At 46.7% G+C, this 14,472-nt stretch overlaps 1 protein-coding gene across 2 annotated transcripts in view; it reads right to left on the minus strand.

Annotated features, from left to right (window-relative positions):
* Positions 1 to 536: 536 nt before the first annotated feature.
* Positions 537 to 14,472, minus strand: part of lrrc4ba (leucine rich repeat containing 4Ba) — a 42,827-nt gene continuing 28,891 nt past the window's right edge. For both annotated transcript variants that reach the window (XM_037090207.1, XM_037090208.1), the window contains exon 3: positions 537 to 10,976. In XM_037090207.1, the coding sequence (XP_036946102.1) occupies positions 9,027 to 10,976 (1,950 nt within the window). In that variant the 3' untranslated portion in view covers positions 537 to 9,026. The remainder of the gene's footprint in view (positions 10,977 to 14,472) is intronic.

Consider the following 14,472-nt stretch of genomic DNA (forward strand, 5'->3'; position numbering starts at 1 on the left):
GGATGGAAATAGTATCATATCAATCCAGCGTACGTGACTCAAAACCTCTCTAACGCTCTCTCAAGTGTGCACAACTGGTGCCAAAAAAAAGTGGAAAAACAGGATCATTAAGTGCTCGGGAATGTTGTTAGACAGCAGCGGAGCGATAGCAGCGAGTGAAGGTCGACCAAAGCCGGGAAAAACAAAATCTGTCTGGGAAATGACGGTAAGTGTGTTGATGGGAAATCAAGGAGGAGGTTCAAAGGAGGGTTGTTCAGAGGACGAGTTAGGAACATATTTAAGATCTGTATTGCTTTCGAAAACCAGCTCAGAGTTTTTATTTTATTTCATTTATTTTTTTGCTGCAATAAATCTTCTGTCGGCGGACCGAAGTGCTGCCGCCTCCTTCTCTTCATTTGACTCCCGTGTGTTGTTATTTTGAGCCGAGGAGTCAGATCAGTGCCACAAAGAACCTTCCACAAGACCTCCAGTCAAAAAAAAATAAAGCACCCCGGTCTCACTTTGAATTTTGTGAAAAAACGTTATTTTTATTTCATAAATTTTCTCAGTATGGCACATGAACAGAGATTGAATGTTCTGAAAAAGATTTGGCACAGAACCTTGAAGCAGAACAAATCCACCCTCCTCCACGCACACACACGCTCTCTCAGCCACGCACGGACACACACGCACGCACACAAACACACACACACACACCCCTGTGACACGTTCCTCCAGTGTTAATCGTACATCTGTGGTTATAACAGGTTAAAACACAGTCTAAAGAAACAATCACAAGAACAACCATAGTCAATATTGCAGAGGAGAAGCCGAAGCGAAACAAAGAAGCAGATGGAGGCCATGTTTAATTGAACAGAGGGAAGGAAATATCAGAAGCCTTGGTTTTGTTGCTGGGTTTGTTTTTCCGTTTTCCTGAGAGGGGACCGGAGCGAGGCGCGGGGGGCTAAACGGGAGCGTGGGATAGTCGTGCGAGCGTGCGCGTGCGCGTTTGCGTGGATCAAGGGGGTTAAATACGGAATCACAAGTTGACATCGAGCTGCAGGGGGTGAAAAATGGCAGGGGGAGCGGGTGGGAGGGGTGAGACAGGAAGCGTGAGGTAGAGAGAGAGAGAGGGAGAGAGAGAGAGAGCGGAGGAGGGGGAACAGGAGGGTTAAGGGGATGAGAAGCACGAGAGGGGGAAAAGGGGGATAATGCAAGACGCACTCCTGTGAGCGAGCGAGCATGGAAGTGTGTGTGTGTGACTCAGAAGGAGAGAGAGAGAGAGAGAGAAGCCGTGACTGAGGCTTTAGCTACATTTCTGAAGGAGAGGGTGAGAAAAAAGGCAGAGAAGCAGGAGAAGTCAGCCGTGCTCCTCCTCTGCCTCGCCTGGGTCGGGGACAGAGAGGAGTCATTCCCCCTCCAGCGCTGGGTGACATATAAGCACCGCGGCGGCCCTTCCTCCTTCATGTCTTTATCTCTGCCGCACACAGATACACAAACACGGATACCGTGCGCACTCAAGTGCACACGAGTATGCACGCAACCCACTCGGACGTATGCATAAATATGCATACTTATGCCACTCATGCAAATGTTACACAGACACAGACACACACACACACACACACATACACACACACCGAGGCCATGGCCTCTGTATGCGCATGACATTCACACACATGTAGATTAAAAACCTACATAGATACGGAGTGACAGGATGCCTCTCAGTGTCATCTTTCATTCCTGCTGTCATCCTCGTTCCTTTTCAATCCAGCTCTCCTTTCTCTTTCTCTATTTCTGTCTGCCCTGTCCTCCCCTGTCACTCCATCTCCTCTGGGCTCAGAGGGTGGGGAGGCTGGAGGCGACAGGGGCTGTTGTGCGGTAAGCGGCCTCCACTGGCGCAGGCACGACGGGCCGGCACAACTGAGGCCGCTGTGAACGTTGCTCTTAGCGCGTCGGGAGTAAAAATATCACTTGTGAGGTTTGCTTTCCACGCTGACTGGGAGCAGAAATGAGAGCAGACATGAAATGTGGGTATTAAGGGCCAGACCGGATAAATAAATCAGCACCAATGAGAAGAGCAGCATGCTTCACTGGCTGACATGTGTGGGTGGAAAAAAAAAAAAAAAAAAAAAAAAGAGTAAGGAAAAATCAATACCTCCAGTAAAAGTTTATTTCATATTGATGACTGTTTACAACTGTTTCTTGCATATATTTTTTTAAACTTATTTCACTGGAGGGATGTTGCAGGTCTGATTCAAAGCTCAGCTGAGGAGGCTTATCTGGGTGAGGGCAGATTTCCGCGCTTTGAGCCCAGAACACTTGTCACCCTCTGGGTCTGGATTCGACCTCACATCCTCCTGGGCCCCCTGCCACCCTCACTACCCATTCACAAGTTAGACGGCTCTATTATCAAACCAGCAGCTTATATCCATATGGCTGTCGCTATCTCCGCGCTGCCCTCCATACGGCGCTCCAGCCAGACCTGAATTTACACTTCAAAGCGTGGAAATGTACTCTATGGCCCCCGCCCTGCTTCAAACAAGCATCACACACAGCGGAGTGTGATTATGATGCCGAGCCAAGGTGCCCATAAACAGTGGATCTAGGAGCCGGGGCTGCGGATGTGCGTTTGGAAACTTAACAGTGAGCCCGTCCCCCGAGAGGAGCACAGCTGCTGGGTCAGCGCATCCTTTAATAGTTACGAATGGTTCAGGACATTCCAACACAAGTCCCAGAGTCCGCACACATCACAAAAACTGGGAGGGGGAGTTTTCCACAGCGCTGCAGGGCATCGTGTTGCTCCAGAAGAATGTTTCCAAATCCCAACACGAGCCACTTACATCCCGGGCTGTTCTCAAAACACGGCTCTGTAATTGAAAGCGCAATATGGTCGCTGTCTGGCGGAAAACCTTGCATCGCCACCAAAATGTCAGCTTTTTTCAGGATCTGAGAAAGACAGGCCTCCTTTTGGACTCCACCCCCCCCCTACACACACACACACTCTCACACACACTCTCACACACACAAACATTCAACTTTACCCCATGGACCTGTGAAAAGGGTTCCACCAGCACTGAGGGCTGTGGAGTTTTTCTCAGCGCAAATAGAGACGTTTTTATCGCCGATGTTCAAAATTGGAGTTGCGAGGTTTTCACACGACGACACTGATATCCTCCTCTATAAAGCATTCATGAGAAGCTCTGTGTTAAGCAGCACTCGGGCTTCACTATTCCCATTAATCTGTGCTTTACAATTACACGGGCTGTGAGCGTGTCCCATTTTACTATTTCAGCGGCTGTGTGGATTTTTTTTTTTTTCTCGGTTTTTCTCCCCGGAGCTGCAGCTCACAGGCCTGCTGACCCACAGCTGAGTGACACAGAGGAGATAGTCATCTGGGCTGAGACACCACTCATCACTCTCACGTCACAGCCCCCCCACGCACACACACACACCGACGAGCCCCCTCCGACTCCACACGGCTCAAAAAAAAAAAACAAAAAAAAAAAACGGACATCTTGTGACCGACGACACGGTTACCAAGGCAACAAGGAAATAAGCCATGCGCTAATGTCCCGGCCATTCTCAAATTAAGGACACCTTCACAGGATATAAAGAAATACGTGTGTGCTGGAGCACAATGGCAGCGGTTGTGTTAAATTGTTTGAGAGAGCTCCACCTCAATCAATGAATCACTCAGTCAGTCAGTGTGTGTGTGTGTGTGTGTGGTTGCTACGTGTGTGCGCTACGGTTTTTTGATAAGTTGCTCCGGGCCAGGGTTTTTCACAGTGATGACACAGAGAGATGTCCGCGCACATCACATCTCGAGCGCCATGCAGAAGCAACGTTGCAGCGACAAAAATAAGTAAGAGACGGAAAGAACGAATCTCTTCGTTCTCCTGTAACATGACTGAACAGAATGACCCGGGCATCCGAAGGCTGGTGCCATCAAATCGGCCTCGGACCAGCGTGATGGTGATGAAATCAGGCCCTGACTGCCAAACATTCCTTAGCAGAGGCACAACGAAGTGTGGTGGAGAGACAGGGCTGCTGCTGCTGCTGCTGCTGCTGGGTGGGCGGGCGGCCTGGGTGGTGGAGGGCGGGTGGCCTCCGTGACACAGTGGCACACAAAACACTGCCGCATTTAACAGAATCACAGCAGCCATCGCGCGAGGAGACAAGCTGCCACGTTTGGCTCTGCGTCCCGATGGCCGTGTGAAAAATATTAGCAATAACGATGCATATAAATTACAGCTGTTTGATGCTTTTGGCCTCCGCAGCGGAGAAGAAAATTAGCACTGGCGCCCAAGCACATGCATCATTGACACCACATGTATCAATAATGCATTGAGCTCTGCTGTCGCTTCGATGCTATTTTTAAAGGGGGTGGCGGTGACAGAAAAGAAATTAAGCGGCGTGGAGCTCGCGCAGGGGCTTGTAGTGCCAAGGTTAACATGTGTGCAACACCGCCCTCGGGGACCGCCACTAGTGCGGCCACCGCTTTCTCACACTGCCGGCCACGACGAGCGGCGGACTCTCGTCTCATAGCTGCGGTAACACCAAACCTCACCCACCGTAGCAGAGCGGACCATGTGCATCGTTATGACTAAGAGTCACATCTCTGTCGAGGCGATTAACTAAAAAAAACGCACATTAGAAATCACTTAAGCTGCACCAACAGGTGTTGCTCTCGTGTACAGCTGAGCTGGGGCGAAACAATAAAAACAAATGGCACAGTGCAAATCGGCAACGCCAGTCTTGATTACCTGGCTGAGTGAAATGAAAGCCGACACCGAACTTGACCCCTGACCCTCGACTTGTTGTGGCGAATCGACAAGGAGTGAAAAGGAGAGCTGAGAGGAGAAGGCTGGCCTGATTGAACAGACCTTTCATCAGCTGGGTTTATCCCAATATGCAGGCGGAGAGCGAGAGAAAGGTGGGGGGGTGGAGGGGGCTGCTTAAGCGAAGAAGGAAAAAAAAAAAAAAAGAAATCCTGCTTTTACTTTAAGTGTCAGTGAGAGGATCATAAAAGTAGCCCGAAGCAGAGGGAGACAGACAGAGCTGGTTTGAACTGGGGATTTAAAATGGAGGTCTGACCGCCCCTCCTCCCTCTTCCCCTCCTTACACAACCTAGCGAGCGTAAGCCCACCTGAGCGCGCACACGCACGTGCACGCACACACACACACACATATATACACAAACACACACACACCTAGCTAGTATTGCATCAACAATGGTGGAACATCCTTTGCCATGAACAGCTTCAAATGTCCTGATTTACTTCGCCTTACACAACGGTACAACAGGCATTTTATAATCCAGACGCACACACGCACATAAACACACACACACACACGCACACACATATTCTGGTGTTTTTTTTTTTTTTTTTCACCTATTCCCTGAATGGGTGAATGAGCGGGTCCCTTCCTGCACAGTAAACACAGCATTTCCATTAGAGTGTTGGGAGTGTGTTCAGTGCTCTGTGACTCAGACACTGCAGCACTGTGACTTTGTGTCTCCGGCTCAACCGCTGCTGCTCTCTAACACACAGCCTCAATAACATGGCCTCTGGTTTGTGCCACTTCACAGGAGCTATAGGGGCTACACGACGCTTTTCCCCGAAAAGTGATGTGCTACTACAGGCGATGGGCAGGGCACGCGGTATCTGAGGAATTAGGGGTAAATAGCTTTTGTAACAGTCCTTGCTTTCAGCCACTGATGTACACAAAACGGAAACACACACACACATAGACACACACACACACAGGAGCCACACTCATACCCACCAGCATGCCCACATGATAATTTCTCCATTATTTGCACACACAGAGGCAGATGAATATGTAAATAACTTGCGAGGGGAATATGGATCCCTTGTGCTGGGAAAAGAATATGTTAATGACTGATGCAGGGTATGAGCGTTAATCACAAGCGTTGTGTGCATAAATGCGTTTAAGCAACGGTGTGAGGCCTATGCAAATTGAATGCATAGGGGACGGTGGCATGTAAATGGCGTGATTCGGTGACAGAAAGTCAGCGGCATAAGAAATACGGTTGCCGGTGCAAACAAATCAAACACACGGACGAGGAGAAAACAGATCTGATCGATGGCCGTACGTGCACACACACGGATGAGATTCCATACTGTCTGCTCCTGTCTGTTTAGCATTCGAAACCCAAATCAAGACGTTGTGATAAGGGCTGTCGCAGCGGCAACAGTTGCCAGGGAAACCTGATGGCAGGATGCTGGGGGGAGGGGGTGTGGGGGGGGGGGGGGGGTGTTTTATGTGAGGACATGGGCACAATGCTCAGGTTGATTTGCTACTATTGAAGGAACACTGGCCGTCTCGTCGAGATATGGCACCTAAAAGGAACGTGACTGACAAAGGGTGACGGGGTGCCTTTACGAGACGCCGACGGTGACGCCGTTTTGGCGCATTCGAGCGTGTAGTCATGGCAACGAGGTGTTGACATAGCGCAATCGCACTGTGAACACTGTGATGGCTGCGATGACATTCAGGAAAGCACAGAGCGAGTGTGAGTGAGCTTGTAAACCAGAGCAGGGCCTTTCCTGTCCCCCTGTGCAGAAAAATTAGGACCCAGTGCTGACCAATTTCACATTCGCTATGTCTCATCTCAAGCAGAGCCAAAGGGATACAAACAGTGATACTACAGTTAAAGTTGATCATAACAGAAAAGAGGAAAAAATTGCCACCAAATTTCACAAACTTCAACTGCCATTTTATGTGCCAGGTTTTTTTAATTTTCAAAGTGACCTCTGCTAACAGAACATCTCTCATAATTATAACCAGTGTAATTAGCTAATTATAATAACAATAACAATATTACAATAAAGATAATACTTGATTTTAAAAAAACAGAAAATAATCAAACTAGATAAAAACCCAAAATGAAAACACTTATCATAATAATTTTGTTTTTTTTTTTTTAAAAGAGATCTATAAGCTTCTATATTTTTTCATTTAATTGTCCTTTTTCTTTAGAAAAAATTCACCCACCACTGTATACTGCACTGTATGTTACCTTCTCCCTCAGTGAACGAGCTTCGCTTACCTTTAAAAATGCTTGGCAATGCCTGTCGTCCATTTAGCTCCCTGCTGCCATGAAATCCACTCACACACGATAACACTGAGATACAGTTGTGAAATAATCCCCTGCAGAGGAGCAGTCTTCATCAAAGGTTCATGTCCTGTCTTTAATGCATGATAGCATGAGGGGTCCTGACTGCTTGAGACATCAGAGCAGATGAGTCAGTGAGGGCTGGACTGAGGAGGCCATTTTGAGGGCCAGGTTTATTTCCTGCTGATGCATGTGGAGTTCACTTAGTGGCACGCTGAGTTCGTCCCACGGCCGTTCATTAGCCGAAGTCCAGCAGGATCAGTCATAAAACAACTTCAGTGTCATATACAAATGAAAAAAAAAAGTACTTCTCAGCTATTTGTAGGCACAAGTAGTAATAATAATAGTCATATGAATGATAATAATGATAACATAATAACAATAATATGTCATATCGTTGTGACAGATCTTACACTATATGTTGAAACCGAATGTTGAGAAAATCTAGAATTTGTTTTTAGAGCATGCTAAACTAGCATGTGCAACTTTTAGTCATATGTACAGTAAAATATTGTGACATATAGTTCATCATTTAATGAGCTCCCCATTAAATGACCATTATGACAAATAAAGCTAACGCTTGTTATCATTACTACCATCATGATCATTATTATTAATACTATAGCTATACTGTATACCAAATGATGAAGAGCTGTAGTCATATTTCATATTTTTCGCGGCAGAGCATAAAGATCTCCCTCCTCCGATGACCCTGTTTATGTGAATACGACAGGAGAGGGAAAACACTTTGTGTGGCTACAAAAAAGTCAAGACCAAAATAAATTCACTCAAACACTTTGCCAGGTTTTTGTTTTAGCTCCCTCTCAACAACGGATGCCACTCTCCCCGCGTGTGTCCTTACGCTGCACAGTCGGAGCGGCCATCTTGTTCCAAGTTCGGAAAAAAAGTTGTAAGGGAGGGCCACTACAACAGCTGCGTGGTTTTTTTTTTTTTTTTTTTCATATATTCTTCAGATGTCGTAGTTTTAAGTCAGAAGCTTGATAAAGATTCTTTATAATTTATTTCTTTGAATGAAAATATATTTACGGTATATATAATATGTACTTTCAGTCCTTTTTATATCTCTCATTGTCCTTGACACCGTGATTGACCACTCTGTTTCTCTCCTCCGTTAAAGAAGACAGTAGCCAGCGAGGTGTAAAAGGGAAAAAGTGAGAAAGTGAGAGTGAAAACACTCTGAAAAAACAGTTGTTGTTGCTCTGTCTCCCTGCAAAATGCTAGTCTGATGCATGTGTCCTGGACAGAATCACTGCACTGCTCTAATTTTGCTTCCTCTGTTTTGTTTTAGTGCTTCCTGGAAACCTGGGACTGTAGCGCTCACCCAAACCATTGTTTGTTATTCAGTGTCTCTGCCAAACACTAATCTGACAACGTGTTCAATGGCCAATATTATGTCTCGCTCCAAATATATACACTGAATGTGTCTGGAAATATACGAAGCAATCTGTATAAAACCTAGAGAGGCTCGTTGCACATGTGTATTATTCAGAGCTTTCCACTGTGAATGTGGAGGCGAATGAAGAGTTGGCTTGATCTTGGACTTTGGCAAAGCCTACTGCAGGTTGCACAGGTAACAGAATGACTCTGATGTTTGCAGTGTACATCATACATGTTTTTTGTCTGATTTAGTGTAAAAGTGTGTGCAGGCGCTACTGGTGGGACTAGTACTGATCAGATATTGTTCTCTGTCTCCTAAGGTCTTCCTATCTGCCTTTCTCTGTCAACAGATTGACAACACAAAGCAGCGACTATGTGAAATATAATCTTTTTCTGCCCATGAGGACAGTAGGCTACAATCAGTCTCATATACTCGGTCTCACAGGCTCTTTTCTGTCTCTCTATCCAGCGTCTTCTTACCTCTTACTTCCACTCTCACTTTTACTCAGATCTGAGTCTCTTGCACATTTTCCTTGGAGCCGCTTTTAAAAAGCAGGGGCTCGTTCTGGCTTTTCCCCATGAGGCCTTTCAGAGAACTGTGGAGACCCAGTTGGGGCAGGGGCATGTGAGAGGGCAGGGTGCCACCCGTGGGTGTTCCCCCACTGGTGGATGTTGGACCCTGGGAACACGGTATCGTGTTCTGAGACTGAGAGCAAGGTGAGGGGTTGTTGTTGTTGTTGAGGCCTGTGCCCATGCCCAGGCCCATCATGTTGTTGTTGAAGTGATGGGCTTTGTAGTAGTGGTTGAGGTGCTCCGATCGGGCCAGGTTCGGCAGGTTGACTATCTCCGGGTGGTGCAGCCTGAGGCTCTGGCCCCCTCCTATTCCACTGCTTCCAGTCTGCGTCATCGTGGAGCCTCCTGAGATACCGCTGCCCCGGCCACTGGCCCCGGCCCCCAGCTCATCCTCCACATTGATGATCTCGATGGCACGAGCAGGACCGTGGTGCTTATGCAGCTGGTGCTGCTTCCTCAACTTGTAGAACACCACCAGCATCACCGCTGCCATGAAGGTAATGGCTACGAAGCAGCCAATGATGATCTTGGTGGTCTTCATCACATCATCTAGGCCCGAGAAGCCAGGTTCAGTGATGGGCACAGTGAAGGTGGGCCGGGTGGTCCGAGGAGAGGAGGAGGACCAGCCGGCAGACAGAGAGGAGGCCGTGGTGGAAACACCTTCCGTCCACAGGTGTCCCGAAGGAGTGGGGCCAGGGTGAACACGGATGAAGGTCTCATTGATGGCTATTAACGCCGACTCTTCCTCTCCCGGGGTCTCAACTGTTTCCACGGTGACAGTTGTAAAGTAGGTGTAGTTGACACTGGCGTCAGCTGCAGTGACATTGAGGACAGCCGTCGCCGTGGTATTGCCAGCAGCGTTGGTGACCATGCAGGTGTACTGGCCCGTGTCTCGCAGAGTGACATTTGTGAAGTTGAGTGTGCCATCATGCAGGACGGATATCCGCACCCTATAAGAGCCGTGGGTCATTAAAGTGCCATTAGGGGTGATCCAGTTGACAGATGTTGTGGAGGTGCTTGTGCGACACTTGAGCTCAGCGGCCATGCCTTCAGTGACATTGAGGTCTGTAGGTGGCTCCACTATGACAGGCGCATAGCAAGTGAAGTGGCTCTGGTCGAGCTCTCCTATGTACTTGCCCTTTAAGAATGGAGGGGCATGGCAGCGGGCGCAGCAGGTGGTGTTGCTGGGCACTGTCTCTTTCAACCACCAACTAAGCCAAAGGACATCACAGTTGCAGACCCAGGGGTTGTGGTTAAGGTGTACTCTCTCCAGCTGGTGAAGGGGCGTGAAGAGGTCATGGGGCAAAGAGTGCAGGGAGTTATGGGACAGGTTGAGCTCTTCCAGGTTTTTCAGGTCATCAAAAGCGTTGCGCTCAATGACAGACACCTGCGAGTGCATAAGCCACAGCTTGCGGAGAGACACCAGGCCCTGGAAGGAACCGGGTCGGATGATCTCCAGCCGGTTTCCTGACAGCTCCAGCTCCTCCAGACGCACAAGGGCTGTCAGTTTGGGAATGTCCTTCAGCCCACACATGCCCAGGTTCAGGTACCGCAGATTGATGAGGCCGACGAAGGCCGCGTCGGAGATGAAATCCAACTTCTTGAGCTCACCCAGGTCCAGGCGTCGTAGCGAGGGCACACGGTGGAAGGCATAGCCTGGCAGAGTCTCGATGGGGTTGTTGCGCAGCCACAGCTCTCGCAGCTTGCTGAGGTACTCAAAGGCATGTGATGGCACCAGTGTGAGGCGGTTGTCGAAGAGCTCCAGCGTGTTGAGGTTGGGGAGGCCATTGAATGCTCCGACTTCGATCTGACGGATCTGATTCTTGGAGAGCTGGAGGATCTCGAGGTGCCTCAAGTGCTTGAAAGTGTCGGACTTGATGACCTGGAAGGACAGATAAAGACGCGGTTACAGTTTCAACACGCAGAATAAATAATGTCGATTACAAACAGGTGTGAGGTGTTTGTCACTAAGATTCCTGTAGTTATATTTGGTTAGACTTTTGGAGAAGTGAATATCAAATGTGTTTTACAAGAGCCAGATGTGACCCAATGTTCATTATGCAGAACAAAATATGTACCCTCTGAAGTTAGCGCTTGCTCGTGTTTGTGTCTATGTGACAGACAAAATACAGTGAAAATATTCATTTGTATTGATTCATGTGTCTTATTATTAAGTACAACATACATATACATACAATATGAGCTTTCCAAAATGTGCAGGTTGTATTTACTCTGTTGTTTTTGACATTAAACAGACATGCAGCTCTGGTTCGGACATTTCTTTTAAATGTAGAGATGGTATGGATGTTACAAAACCATGAAAAAACAAAACAAGGTCAATGAATGACTAAAAAGAACACATTTGGGCAGACAGATAAATAAAGAGACCTTACAAGTATAAATAGTTCAACTTTCTCGTGACATCAGCCAAACCTTCAACCCCACTGTCTGCAGGGCTCAGTCGGCTTTTCAGACACTGACTACATGTGACACACGCTTGATAAACATAGCCATGTGTTGATCTATTGTTATTCAATTTAAATTTAACTTAGGAGGTGAAAAAAGACAGGGAACAAGAAGTAGAGGCTGAAAACAGTGGAAACAGTGATTGTTTGAAAACTGCCAATAAACCTCAAAGATGAATCAATCAACAGTCACCTTGGCCGTCTGTGTGAGGAAATAGAGAGCGGTCTTCAGCTTCTACCAACAGCTTTGACTTCTCTCAGAGTGGAATCAACAGATCAGTCATGTGAGTCAACTGTTTGCTACATAAGAACATATTTTGTAACCACATTTCTACCTCAAGCAATTATACCCTAAAAGTTTACCCTAAACCTCAGCCTAACTTGCTAATGAATCCATTCTTCCCTGGTACCATGGAGCAGCAAAACCATTGGGATTTCTGATGATGATTCTGATTTTAATAAATGACTCAATTTGTTGTTGTTCAATGTTCAACAAACTATTACAACAAACATCAGGTGTTAAATGTTTGACTTTCTGTTGCACTTATTGTAAACCCAGTCCTTTCCCTAACCCTGACCTTATTTCAGTGTCTGCTCCAGACACTGAAGTGCATTTCACACTGTTGTTTCAGTGAGACTCCGGGGACTTTCCACTGACACATCATAATCCCTTGATAATAAACTGATTATCAGTGTTGGACTACTCACATGAAGTGTCACCACAAATCACCACAGAAGACAAAACTGTGACACTAAATTAAGACGCTGAGCAATGTCTTCACTTCTCTTTAATCCCATTTTGAAAATGAACAACTGTAAGAGATGTTTACTGCAGGAACACATGGTTTCTCAGAAACATGGGGGCCATGGGCTCTGGACAGCTCATGCTCGCATCGGTGTGGTCCGACTGGAGATAATTTGGCGAGAAGTCAAAGGCACAGCTAGTGAGCGCGACTAAAAGCCCCTTAAATCTGTGATTGTTTGAGATATGTGTGGCCAAAGCCCTCTGTGAGACACAGAGAGACTCCTGGAGTCAGGCCATCGCCTCTTCTGTATGTAGAGCAGGCGTGGAGGGTGGGGGGGAGGTAGGCGATGAAGGGGGGGAAGAGACGGAGGGTGGGGGTTGTTAAGAGGGGGTGGGAGCTGTCAAGGCTTTACTCTCAGGGTACTCAGTGAAGGAAAAAATAAGCCAGAGAATCTAGGATGCCTTCAGGTGTTAAAACATTTTTAGATTTTTAATCATTTCAAGTGGGGCTGCGGGATACAACAAACCGAATCGAGAATTTGTAGGCTAAAAACGAAAATGCAAAGAACATTGTTTTTATTTCTTTTAATTTCCTTCCATGTGAGCTGCATCTCATAAAGCCTCACGCACCAAATCATGTGGCACGATGTCCCCATTTATGCTCCGTTAACGTCACATAGTGGTTAATAAGATGTTTATCTCCGAGGAACAGAGGATATCGGACCGCTCTGTACGTCGGACAGACACGGTCTGACACGACGTGAGATTCGCTGGACAATTTCAGGGCTGTTTATGATACTCGTTGCTTTTCATTAGAGGAGATAAAATGTGATGGAAATGAATTTAAAGCCACAAAAGAACAAAGCACTGTCAGCAACATGAGGAGGGATCCAATTACTTCAAATGCTGCTGCAAAGAGTAAAAATCAACCCACTCTGTTTATAAATGTAGAGATTTGTGTGCTTTGTATTGATGGTCTGTGGTTAAATGATCTTCCCTTGCAGCTGTAAAGCCACAAAACGCTGTCTAGGGACCCTAGATAAATTGGTAATGCATACAAAAGGCAGCACGGTGTCATAGAAATATGCCTGGCTCTCAATTCATAAAATATTCCCTCAGTTCAGCAGAGGCTTAAGTGCCTTTTTCTGCCATTATTGCCGCTTACTTTTCTGTCTTTTTCTCGGACGTCTCTCAGAGAAAACCTGTACCAACAAGTTAATCCTGACATCCACAAAACTGGCTTGAGCAGCTGAGGTTTCCTCTGATTATGGGCCAAAACAAACCAAACACAACTGTTTAAGACACACGCATTAATGTGCCTGTGCGAATTTATTCGAGTGTGTGCTCTTTGGATCTGCAACACAGCGTTTGCCCGTCGATAACTATTAAATAGCAGCGGCTGTGATGAATGAAATCAATAACTCTGTGAGATGTGTCAATAGGCTATGTGCTGAGAAGAAACTGTGAAAACGAGACATGACAGGACTGACACGTATAAAATGATAAAACGTGTGTTTTCTCTGTACAATTCACGCCGTGATGTGGACGTCAATATCAACCACGACCTCCAGTCACTTGTCATCATCAACTCACAACCAGCAGTCATAAAATACATGTATATAAATATATTCTTAGACAACAATTAACCTACACTTGACTTGCTGCAACCTGCAGTTATGGAGAAGATAAAAATCCAATCCCACACACGTTTCATGAAGATGAATCTTGTCTTGTGGACATTTTCATCTATGCCGCGTGTTACATGTGACATTATTTCACACGCGCGTCAGCCATTTTCACTCACATGTAAAAACAGCTGATCACATGTGACGATGTGAAGATGTGCACTCCACATGTGAGCTCCATGGGACTTCATTAGCCATGTCCACGGCTTCATTTGAGCCGGATCCATTGTGGACTTTTAAATCTGATTTTAAATAACGAGAGAGAGCAGTCACTTGGAAGTGTGCGCATGTCATGCTTGCTATACTGGCATGTGGGTTAATGCTTCCCTGTGTCTACACATTTTGACGTGAAATGATGGCGTTTGTGCTTTGAAGTAGGTGATCGAGTAGATTGAGGCTGAATCGGGACATGTGTGTCAGAAGGTGTGTGCTGTCTGTGGTACTGAAACTGAGCAGACAGACAGACAGAACATGTGACAGGTT

Source organism: Acanthopagrus latus, chromosome 23 (genome assembly GCF_904848185.1).
Source record: "Acanthopagrus latus isolate v.2019 chromosome 23, fAcaLat1.1, whole genome shotgun sequence".
NCBI classification, from domain to species: domain Eukaryota; kingdom Metazoa; phylum Chordata; class Actinopteri; order Spariformes; family Sparidae; genus Acanthopagrus; species Acanthopagrus latus.